This window comes from Pseudorca crassidens, chromosome 2, assembly GCF_039906515.1.
Source record: "Pseudorca crassidens isolate mPseCra1 chromosome 2, mPseCra1.hap1, whole genome shotgun sequence".
Lineage (NCBI taxonomy): Eukaryota > Metazoa > Chordata > Mammalia > Artiodactyla > Delphinidae > Pseudorca > Pseudorca crassidens.
In genome coordinates, this window is record NC_090297.1 from 146,603,556 (window position 1) to 146,615,571 (window position 12,016).

Sequence of the window (12,016 nt, forward strand, 5' to 3'; positions counted from 1 at the left end):
CCTAACCTAATCTGACAGGAAACACCATCCAAAATAACTGGTCTGTAATCTTCTAAAGCGTCAACGTCTATTACTCAGCCATAAAAAGAAATGAAATTGAGGGCTTCCCTGGTGGCGCAGTGGTTGAGAGTCCGTCTGCCGATGCAGGGGACACAGGTTCGTGCCCCGGTCCGGAAAGATCCCACATGCCGCGGAGTGGCTGGGCCCATGAGCCATGGCCACTGAGCCTGCACATCTGGAGCCTGTGCTCCGCAACGGGAGAGGCCACAGCAGTGAGAGGCCCGTGTATCGCAAAAAAAAAAAAAAAAAAAAAGAAATTGAGTTATTTGTAGTGAGGTGGATGGACCTAGAGACTGTCATACAGAGTGAAGTAAGTCAGAAAGAGAAAAACAAATACCGTATGCTAACGCATATATATGGAATCTGAAAAAAAAAAAACGTTCTTAAGAACCTAGGGGCAGGCTAGGTAGACGCAGATGTAGAGAATGGACTTGAGGACACGGGGAGGGGGGAGGATAAGCTGGGACGAAGTGAGAGAGTGCCATGGATTTATAATATACTACCAAGTGTAAAACAGATAGCTAGTGGGAAGCCGCCGCATAGCACAGGGAGATCAGCCCAGTGCTTTGTGACCACCTAGAGGGGTGGGATAGGGAGGGTGGGAGGGAGACACAAGAGGGAGGAAATACAGGGATATATGTATACGTATAGCTGATTCACTTTGTTATAAAGCAGAAACTAACACACCATTGTAAAGCAATTATACTCCAATAAAGATGTTAAAAATTTTTTTTTAATTTTTAAAAATTAAAAAAATAAAGTGTCAAGGTCAAGAAAGCCAAGAAAAAGCTGAGGTACCATTCAGAATAAAGGCCACTACAGAGACATGACTACTCAAAGCAGTATGTAACTCTGAACTGCATCTTTTTGCTATAAAGGTTATTATTGGGACATCTGGCAAAATCTGAATGGGGCCCAAGGATTAGTGGCAATTTCCTGATTTGACGGTTGTTTTGAGGTTACATAGAAAAATGTCTTGTTTACATGAAATACATACTAAATTCAGGAGTGATTTTTAGGAGTGACAGGCCCAGCAACTTGGCAATTTATTTTCAGATGATTCAGGTTCTGAATTTGTAATTTTTCTGTCTGAGAATAGTTCAATTTTTTTTTTTTTTTTTTGGCCGCGCTGCGCACCTTGCAGGATCTTTGTTCCCTGACCAGGAACTGAAACTGGGTCTCGGCAGTGAAAACACCGAGCCCAAACCACTGGACCGCCAGGGAACATCCTAAAAATGTTTTAAAAACTGTAACTTCTTTTCCTTTTCATGTTATATGACTTAAAAAATGACTATAGCAATGAAGACAGTGATGCTGAAGATGAATTTGCGACATCAAGAATTTCACAAAATTATTTCTTGAAATAAAGTAGAAATTAATGTTATTTTATATAATGTGATTTTTAAGTATATATTTTCACCAAAACATTTAGGAGTTAAAAAAAGATCAGTGAACGAATGTGCTCTTCTAGGTCGAATTAAAATAGAATATTTAAGGTTTAAAAAAGTTTGGCTGGGGAAAAATAACAGTTTTGCAAAACCTGTGTGATCCAAAACTAAGATGATATTCAACAGCAAGAAGTATTCCAATTTCTCATAACCAGTTCTCACAAGCAAAGAAATGCATGCCTCACTTTAAGAAGGTGTCAAATAGAAACAGGCAAATCTGAAAGAATTTACCAAGTGTAATAAATTAGAGGTGAAGTCACAACAAAAGAATTTATGGCGTACAAAAAAATTCACAAGTAGAAGATTCCTTCTATCAACTTCTCAGAGTCCCATGAGCTCTCCCCTGACCTCTGAAAGATGGGTTTTACCAAAATCTGGTTTACACTGAACTTTTCAGGTATATATCATCTGAAAAGAAAGAAGTATCTGATAAGAACCTGCCTGGTGCTCCTTCCTTGTTGCAGCCCTTCTTGGTGTAAGTGATCAGAATCAGGTCCAAGCGACACAGAACCAAGCATGACATATCACACCAAACACCATTTCCTGTCCAACCAATTCTCATCTCTCTCCAGTAATGAAGAGGTGGACGTTCTTCTTGGACTGCAGCATCTGTGCAGCCCGCTCCACCCCGACCACAGCAGCCAACCTCTGGGCATCGTACTTGGAGTAGAGGACAGTGCAGGTCCAGGCAGCTTCCTCTCCTCTGGTGGTGGCTTGCAGCATGTTACAGACTTCACTGTAGAAGTGCGGATATGTTGGCAGTTCATAGAAAATCAGGTTCCTGATGCCTTTTATTGTGTATCTGTTAGAAGGAGAAAGAGAGGCTATGTCTACATGAGAAATTTTATGGAAAAGCCACCGAAGAGTTTTACAGGGACACAGTCACTCTCGCTGTTTCACGCAAGGAGAAAGACCATGGCACAAATAACACACAGACCAAAAGTTACTCTAATTTGAGCCGGAGGGGCTCATTTTTTGTGACAGCGTATTTGAATTCCTAATGTTTGGCTTAAGATAATGATAAAATGAATTTGCACTTCTTGAGCCTAATCTGAGCAGACTGAGGTAGGGTGGGGAAGAATAGTAGACAAGGATTAGAAATCTGCCGCAGAAAATTTGAAAAGCAGGCATTTCCAATTTAACTATCCTTATTATAATCAGGCAAAACAGTGTTCTATAATGGAGATGAGGTCAGACCAGACCCAGTACATAAAATAAACTGCATAAACTGTAAATACACTCCCATTAGTCTTTTCTTGTCATTCTGTAGACATGTTAACTCCATGGCAGATGTCCCAAGTTCACCCATTTACAAAATCCTGCCCGAGGACCCATTAGGCATTATGGGAAGGCAATTAATTTCAACAGCTTCCTCGCTTCTTTCCCTGCTGCACAGGCCTGCATGGTGGGGGGGGGGGGGGGGTGCATGCAGACCCTAGGGACTCGCCTTACGGTTCAGGTTGAGATCAATCATTTCCTCTTGGGCTCCATGACCAAAGATTTTATACGTTGACAAGGTTCTGATTTTTCCTGTTAGACTCTCATACAGGGCTGATGTCAGACTCCCTCGGGAATTTTATTTTATTCATGGATGATAAGTTTTCCTTGTCTTTTTATCCCTTAGCTCATCCTGATGTCTCTGGAGACCCTCCTCTCCCAAAATATAACTGCAGTCAATTACTTGGTTCATCTTTCCACATCCTCTTTCCATAAAGGAATTTTAATGGCTAATGATGTTGAAAAAACACAGTTCTATCTCAGTAGTTATCAAAACAAACAAACACAGAGTTCCATTTCTGCTTAGTATGTAGAAAACTCAAGAGAATACTGCTCCCATGCTAACAAGAAAAAGATAATCTACAACAGTGTTCCTTTTCCTGAGCCTAGACAGCTGATGTCACAGGGAAACCAAGTGAACTGATTCAACGGTGCCCTGGTGTGTGTTTAACAACTGATTCTCAGTGGGGGAGGATAGGTGCTGATTTGAAGCATTTGCCAATTTCTGTGGTGTAAATACTCCATTTCAAGCTACCAGTGTCATGTTGCTGAACTTGGAACTGGGAAGAGATGTGCAACCATACCTTAAGAGCTGGTATGAGCCAGCTTCAGCCCATCACTGACTGAATTCCAAAGAGTGACAAGATTGTCTGAAGAAAGACAGGACATATGAACCATTTCACCTTTGGCAGAGCACAGTGGGGAAGAGGGCAGCTGCTAAGAAAGTGGGTAGGAAGAAAAAAGCTACACTTTTAACAAGTTCTTAAAGGGCAATTATGGGCTTGCACGGCAGTTCAGAATCCCTGGGATTCCCGGACACTCCTTTACTTCACAGTCATGAGGGCTTTTCCTAGGTCTCCACTGGGAGCCCTGGAGAGACTGGAGGCAAGGCAGAAGACCTGAGACACCCCGATGGTGGTGCAGACATGAAAACTCACTCTCTTCCCAGAGCCATGTTGTACATGAAGCTAAAGCCTGAAGCCAATGAGAGGGGCAAAGGTCAACTGCCAGGGTGGAGTCAGAAGCAGCAAAACTGTGTGCCTTAAGGGAGGGGCATTAACCCCTCACCCCATTCCTCCCCACCACAGGACTTACATCCAGTGAAAAGAGCAGTCTGTCCTGGGGAAAGGGCATGAAGCCTGTTCAGTCCAAGATCCTGCACTGATGGAAGCAGATGTTTGCCACCACCGCAGAGAAGCTGGGAACTCTTTCCCACCAAGACCCCTCGTAGAACAAGGCAGAGGCTGGCCGCCGTGGAGGCTGGTGCAGGAGCCCTGAGAAAGCACCAGCTCCAAAGCCCAGGATGGACAGAACCTGCCTGCATCTGAGCTGGACCAGGAGGAGAACACCTGCCCCACTTCAAGCCTTAGGGGAGGAGCGAGCAGGAGCAGCCTGCTGCTGGGGGAGGGGCCCGAGCGTGGGAGAGGCTCTCCCTCGGCACAGGGGTGCAGGGCATGGTGAAAGCTGAGAGGGGAGCAGGACACTGAGACAAGGCCCTCCAGCACCGGGCCCCACAGTGGGCCACTGTCTGCTGGAGGAACTGGCAGTCTGTGGTAAATAGAAGGTAACTATGGTAACAACCAAATCCTAACTAGATTCACACCTGCCACACTAGTGGCCTGACAGAAGAGGTGTCCAGGCCAACTACTTACTCAGGCACTACGTTCAACTGACAATTACAAAAAACACAGAAGCAAGAAAAAGACATTAAAACCATGAGGTATCGTTTTGACTATCAAGTCACTGGAAAAAAGTAGGGTTTTACAGAAATAGGCTAATGGAGTATAAATTATTGTGAGTGTGTATTTTAGCGGGGAGGGGAGAAGATGGGAGTGGCAACACACAGCAAATTGTAAACTGGGTACAGCTTTTGAACAAGTAAGTTTTCCTTTCCAAATTTATCCTAAGGAAATGCCCAGGCAACTATGCCATCAACTACGCATAGGGATGCTCTTGGCATTATTGTATATAATACCAGAAAACAAGTCAATATGCCCATTAAAAGGAAACTGGCTTAATTATATACCCATACAATGTAACACTATGCAACCATTAAAAAGGATGCTATACACACCTTAAAGATTACTTATAATTACACAGAAAAGGTATTTTTACAATGTAAAGGTTTAGCAGACCTACCTTGACCAAATGATTACATTTAGTATCACCAAAAATGGGATAAACTGACACCTTGGGCCTCTTGAGGAGATGCAGGGGGAAGAACACAATATCCTCTATGTAGAATTCTTACTAAAATAATGTTTAAATCTTTGGTCCCTGAACTCTGATGCTCATTGAATCACCTATTTGTTTTTGAAAAATACCTGTAATTGGTCCCCATCCCCAAACACCATGATTTAATTGATACTGGGGTATGACCAGGGCATTCAGTTTTTTTTTTTTTTTTTGCAGTACGCGGGCCTCTCACTGTTGTGGCCTCTCCCGTTGTGGAGCACAGGCTCTGGACGCGCAGGCTCAGTGGCCATGGCTCACGGGCCCAGCCGCTCCGCGGCATGTGGGATCTTCTCAGACCGGGGCACGAACCCGTGTCCCCTGCATCGGCAGGCGGGCTCTCAACCACTGCGCCACCAGGGAAGCCCCGGCATTCAGATTTTTAAAAGTTCCCCAAGGGGATTCTAATATGTAGCAAAGTTTGGGAACACTGATCTAAATAATAAGAAAACAGCCAAATCCAGATGTGGGACATTCTACAGGAAACTGGACTGGACTCTTCAAAAAATATCAGTATCACAACAAGGAACAAAGGAAGAGAATTATTCTAGATCAGGGGTTCTTAACCCTGGCACTACTGCCATTTTAAGCCAGGTAATTCTTTGTTGTAAGGGCTGTCCTGTGCACTGTAGGACGTCTAGCAGCACTCAGGCCTTGACCCGCTTGAACCACTAGACCACTAAAATAACCCTCCAACTGTACCAACCAAAAATGTCTCCAGATATTTCCAAATGTCCCTTGGGGAGCAAAACTGCTCCTGCTTGAGAACTGCTAAAATAGACTAAAGAAACATGTCAAGCAAATGCAATGTAGGATTCTTAACTAAATCCTGGATTGGGGGTGGTGGTGGTGAGAAACAGCTGTAATAGTCATTTTGGGAACAACTAGGAAAATTTGCATACAGACTAAATATTAGATGGTATTACTGCAGTAATGTCAAGTGGTATGTTAATGGTGTTGTGGTTAGATAAAAGAATGTTGTTTTTAGGCTCTACAGGCTGAAAGATTTAGGAGTTAATAAGTGTCATGAAGCCTCCCGTAATTTACTCTCAAATGGTTCAGGAAGAAAAAATACGAGATGTGAGTGGAAAGAGAGAAGGAGAGACAGAGAATGTGGGTGCATGAGAATGTGGCAAAATGCTAACAGCTGGTGGAGTCTAAGTGGAAGGAGTTAGAGATGTTCACTGGGAGAGTCTTCACTGTCAAGAAAAGGCAAAGGGCATGTCTTTGAAATGAAATCTTCCCAAATAAAAAGTTGGAGTGGGGGCAACATATAGTAGAACTATATATATATTAACTTAAAAATACATCCATAACATACAAATATATACCAAAATGCTAACTTGTTTAAGATTTTTTTCAATAAGCACATAAAATATTCAAGATAAAAGAAAAAAATCCAAATGTGTCCACTGTGATCCCAATTTTGGTATCCTTTTTAAAATGCCTGTGTCTGTGCACGTGCACGTTTTTTACATTAAAAAGACAGGAAAGAAATACACCAAAATGGGTATTTATATCAATAAGATTATAGGTGATCCCTTTTTTTTTTTTTTTTTGCAGTATGCGGGCCTCTCACTGTTGTGGCCTCTCCCGTTGCGGAGCACAGGCTCCAGACGCGCAAGCTCAAGACGCGCAGGCTCAACGGCCATGGCTCACGGGCCCAGCCGCTCCGCAGCATGTGGGATCTTCCCGGACTGGGGCACGAACCTGTGTCCCCTGCATCGGCAGGCAGACTCTCAACCACTGCGCCACCAGGGAAGCCCGGTGATCCCATTTTTTTAACCTAGATTTTCTAGGTTCTCTACAATAATTGTTTAATACTCTTATAATGAGAGTATTTTTAAAGCAAAATAAAACAACAAAACCAATTCCAATAGGTATTACATTTAAAAACCAAAAAAATCTCTCTTAGTACCAAATCGTCCACAGTAGAGACTAGGCATCTCCTGGAAATAAGAGAACGTGACCAGAACCCCTTCAGAGGGGCAGTTAGTACCAACTCCCATGATCTTCTGCACCTCTTCCCCTGCCTTCCTCCTCTCCTGTATGTGCTTTGGGTCTTCAGTGACCCCTACAAATATGGCATAACACTGTGACAGGACCTAAAACTAAGGACATTCCAGATGTCTATGTTATCTGACAACTGTTAAAGATAAATGAGGCACCCACAACTGACTTGCAAGGCTGGCTCCTGCATACAGTCTATAAAGACTAGGTCTGTTACTTCTACAACTGGGGTTCTCCCTGGGGCAGGGAACACTCAGAAACACCCCACTAGCGTTTCCCACCTCCAGAAATCCTACCTCCAGAGTTTCTGATTGCCCCCTGCTTAAGAATCCTCCTTCCTGTGCTAACCCACTGATAATGCTCAAAGAAAGAACTGTGAACTGTCTTCCCCTCAGGAGGGCCATCATGACCAAATGCCCATCCCATCCTAAGAATCTACTGGTTTCATCTCCCCAAAGAAAACAAATCCTCAGGTTGAAAGTTTTTTGCTCGCTCACAAACGAACTGCAATATGTCTAACACTGCCTACTTCCATAGAGAATATAAATACAGAATTTTAAAGCTGGATACTAAAGTTTAAAATACATGTACTTTTCCCAAGGTAAAATGAAAAAACTCAAATCACAAAGACACTGCAGATCAAAATACCCATCATCACCTTGGTGACCTCTCAAGCAAAAAAATCTATAGCTAGGAACTCTGAGATAATTGGCAGTTGTAGATTATCTCCATTCAACTTAAACACCCACTAACCTGGTCCAGGGTATAAAGCCAATGGCATGTGTTCGGTTTGTCTTTATAGTGACTTTGGGGACAAAACAGTTTGGTCAATAAATGAACAGTGTAAGACAGGAGACTGTCCTGCCTACTTAAGAGAAAGGGCTCCTTTGACATCATGCCCTCTCCTTGAAAAGCTGCTACTTGAGAGCAGTCCTCATCCCAGCTTAGTTCACACTTGCTACAGACAATCACGCTGGGAAGTTTCCCAATCCATCCACTTCATTTAAAGGACTTGCTTTGATGTATCAAGCTTTTGGAAAACTAAGGGCTCATTAGACCTGCTGAGTGCAAACTCCCCCAAAATACCATCTCCAACATGAATGAAAACAACAACTCACTGGAACAAAGCAAATAATGATACCAGCAAGAAGGCATTCGTTAACACTCTTGGGCCAAACAGCCTTGTCTGGGTAGCCAAGAATGAAGCCCAGCAAACACAAATGTAGTCACTCCTCAACTCTCCACTAGCAGGTCATCTAGGCAGCAGAATACCCAAAGAAGTCATGTCACGCCAGCTTGCTGCGCTCCGGCAGGCTGCTGGATCCCTCCCTCCCCATCCTGGTAAGGAGAACGTTTCGGAGGAACACCATCCTAATATCGGCATGAACTAAAAGGCAATGCAATGCCAAGGTGTATCATCTAATATGTTCCAAAGCCTAGAAGATTCAGGCTTAGATGTTAGGGATTCTCTGAGGAAACGTGCCCCTCATTAGCTTATAATTGAGAATCAATAAAACAGTAAAGTCAGAACTTAAACTCACTGGACATTATTGTGAATCAGGAAAGAAAAGGTTATAGGATGCAATTTCCAGTCTCTCTAGGTAAGAGCTTAAAAGGGGCTTTTACATTTGGCAGCAGAGAGAATTAGCAAAACAATAAAATAACCAAACTCTGGGGGCACAAAGGGCTGCAACTAATCCAAATAGTAACAGAAGGCTCAATATTACTAACACTCTAATTAGAATTAAAAAAAAGAAAAAGAAAAAAAAAGGTCAATACAACTTATTTTGTCAAAGGCATATGGTGGGGAAGCTAAGCAAACCCTGAAACCCTTAAATATTCAACTCTAAGCCCCTCACCTTTTTTTTTTTTTTTTTTTAAACATCTTTATTGGAGCATAATTGCTTTACAATGGTATGTTAGTTTCAGCTTCACAACAAAATGAATCAGTTATATATATACATATGTTCCCATAGCTCTTCCCGCTTGCGTCACCCTCCCTCCCACCCTCCCTATCCCACCCCTCCAGGCGGTCACACAGCACCGAGCTGATCTCCCTGTGCTATGCGGCTGCTTCCCACTAGCTATCTACCTTACGTTTGGTAGTGTATACATGTCCATGCCTCTTTATTGCTTTGTCACCGTTTACCCTTCCCCCTCCCCATAGCCTCAAGTCTATTCTCTAGTAAGTCTGTGTCTTTATTCCTGTTTCACCCCTAGGTTTTTCATGACATTTTTTTTTTTTCTTAAATTCCATATATATGTGTTAGCATACGGTATTTGTCTCTCTCTTTCTGACTTACTTCACTCTGTATGACAGACTCTAGGTCTATCCACCTCATTACAAATAGCTCAATTTCGTCTCTTTTTATGGCTGAGTAATATTCCATTGTATATATGTGCCACATCTTCTTTATCCATTCATCCGATGATGGACACTTAGGTTGCTTCCATCTCTGGGCTATTGTAAATAGAGCTGCAATGAACATTTTGGTACATGACTCTTTTTGAATTATCGTTTTCTCAGGGTATATGCCCAGTAGTGGGATTGCTGGGTCATATGGTAGTTCTATTTGTAGCTTTTTAAGGAACCTCCATACTGTTCTCCACAGTGGCTGTATCAATTTACATTCCCACCAACAGTGTAAGAGGGTTCCCTTTTCTCCACACCCTCTCCAGCATTTATTGTTTCTAGATTTTTTGATGATGGCCATTCTGACTGGTGTGAGATGATATCTCATTGTAGTTTTGATTTGCATTTCTCTAATGATTAGTGATGTTGAGCATTCTTTCATGTGTTTGTTGGCACTCTGTATATCTTCTTTGGAGAAATGTCTATTTAGGTCTTCTGCCCATTTTTGGATTGGGTTGTTTGTTCTTTTGTTATTAAGCTGCATGAGCTGCTTATAAATTTTGGAGATTAATCCTTTGTCAGTTGCTTCATTTGCAAATATTTTCTCCCATTCTGAGGGTTGTCTTTTGGTCTTCTTTATGGTTTCCTTTGCTGCGCAAAAGCTTTTAAGTTTCATTAGGTCCCATTTGTTTACTTTTGTTTTTATTTCCATTTCTCTAGGAGGTGGGTCAAAAAGGATCTTGCTGTGATTTATGTCATAGAGTGTTCTGCCTATGTTTTCCTCTAAGAGTTTGATAGTTTCTGGCCTTACATTTAGGTCTTTAATCCATTTTGAGCTTATTTTTGTGTATGGTGTTAGGGAGTGATCTAATCTCATACTTTTACATGTAGCTGTCCAGTTTTCCCAGCACCACTTATTGAATAGGCTGTCCTTTCTCCACTGTACATTTCTGCCTCCTTTGTCAAAGATAAGGTGACCATATGTGCGTGGGTTTATCTCTGGGCTTTCTATCCTGTTCCATTGATCTATATTTCTTTTTTTGTGCCAGTACCATACTGTCTTGATTACTGTAGCTTTGTAGTATAGTCTGAAGTCAGGAAGCCTGATTCCTCCAGCTCCATTTTTCGTTCTCAAAATTGCTTTGGCTATTCGGGGTCTTTTGTGTTTCCATACAAATTGTGAGATTTTTTGTTCTAGTTCTGTGAAAAATGCCAGTGGTAGTTTGATAGGGATTGCATTGAATCTGTAGATTGCTTTGGGTAGTAGAGTCATTTTCACAATGTTGATTCTTCCAATCCAAGAACATGGTATATCTCTCCATCTATTTGTATCATTTTTAATTTCTTTCATCAGTGTCTTATAATTTTCTGCATACAGGTCTTTTGTCTCCTTAGGTAGGTTTATTCCTAGGTATTTTATTCTTTTTGTTGCAATGGTAAATGGGAGTGTTTTCTTGATTTCACTTTCAGATTTTTCATCCTTAGTGTATAGGAATGCCAGAGATTTCTGTGCATTAATTTTGTATCCTGCTACTTTACCAAATTCATTGATTAGCTCTAGTAGTTTTCTGATAGCATCTTTAGGGTTCTGTATGTATAGTATCATGTCATCTGCAAACAGTGACAGCTTTACTTCTTCTTTTCTGATTTGGATTCCTTTTATTTCCTTTTCTTCTCTGATTGCTGTGGCTAAAACTTCCAAAACTATGTTGAATAAGAGTGGTGAGAGTGGGCAACCTTGTCTTGTTCCTGATCTTAGTGGAAATGCTTTCAGTTTTTCACCATTGAGGACGATGTTGGCTGTGGGTTTGTCATATATGGCCTTTATTATGTTGAGGAAAGTTCCCTCTATGCCTACTTTCTGCAGGGTTTTTATCATAAATGGGTGTTGAATTTTGTCAAAAGCTTTCTCTGCATCTATTGAGATGATCATATGGTTTTTCTCCTTCAATTTGTTAATATGGTGTATCACGTTGATTGATTTGCGTATATTGAAGAATCCTTGCATTCCTGGAATAAACCCCACTTGATCATGGTGTATGATCCGTTTAATGTGCTGTTGGATTCTGTTTGCTAGTATTTTGTTGAGGATCTTTGCATCTATGTTCGTCAGTGATATTGGCCTGTAGTTTTCTTTCTTTGTGACATCCTTGTCTGGTTTTGGTATCAGGGTGATGGTGGCCTCGTAGAATGAGTTGGGGAGTGTTCCTCCCTCTGCTACATTTTGGAAGAGTCTGAGAAGGATAGGTGATAGCTCTTCTCTAAATGTTTGATAGAATTCGCCTGTGAAGCCATCTGGTCCTGGGCTTTTACTTGTTGGAAGATTTTTAATCACAGTTTCAATTTCAGTGCTTGTGATTGGTCTGTTCATATTTTCTATTTCTTCCTGATTCAGTCTTGGCAGGTTGTGCCTTTC

General features: G+C 41.8%; 1 protein-coding gene across 3 annotated transcripts in view; it reads right to left on the reverse strand.

Annotated features, from left to right (window-relative positions):
* Nucleotides 1–775: 775 nt before the first annotated feature.
* The window catches only part of UTP25 (UTP25 small subunit processome component), a 32,620-nt gene continuing 21,379 nt past the window's right edge, over nucleotides 776–12,016 (reverse strand). For all 3 annotated transcript variants that reach the window (XM_067729082.1, XM_067729081.1, XM_067729083.1), the window contains one exon: nucleotides 776–2,310. In XM_067729082.1, coding sequence (XP_067585183.1) covers nucleotides 2,067–2,310 — 244 coding nt within the window. In that variant the 3' untranslated portion in view covers nucleotides 776–2,066. The remainder of the gene's footprint in view (nucleotides 2,311–12,016) is intronic.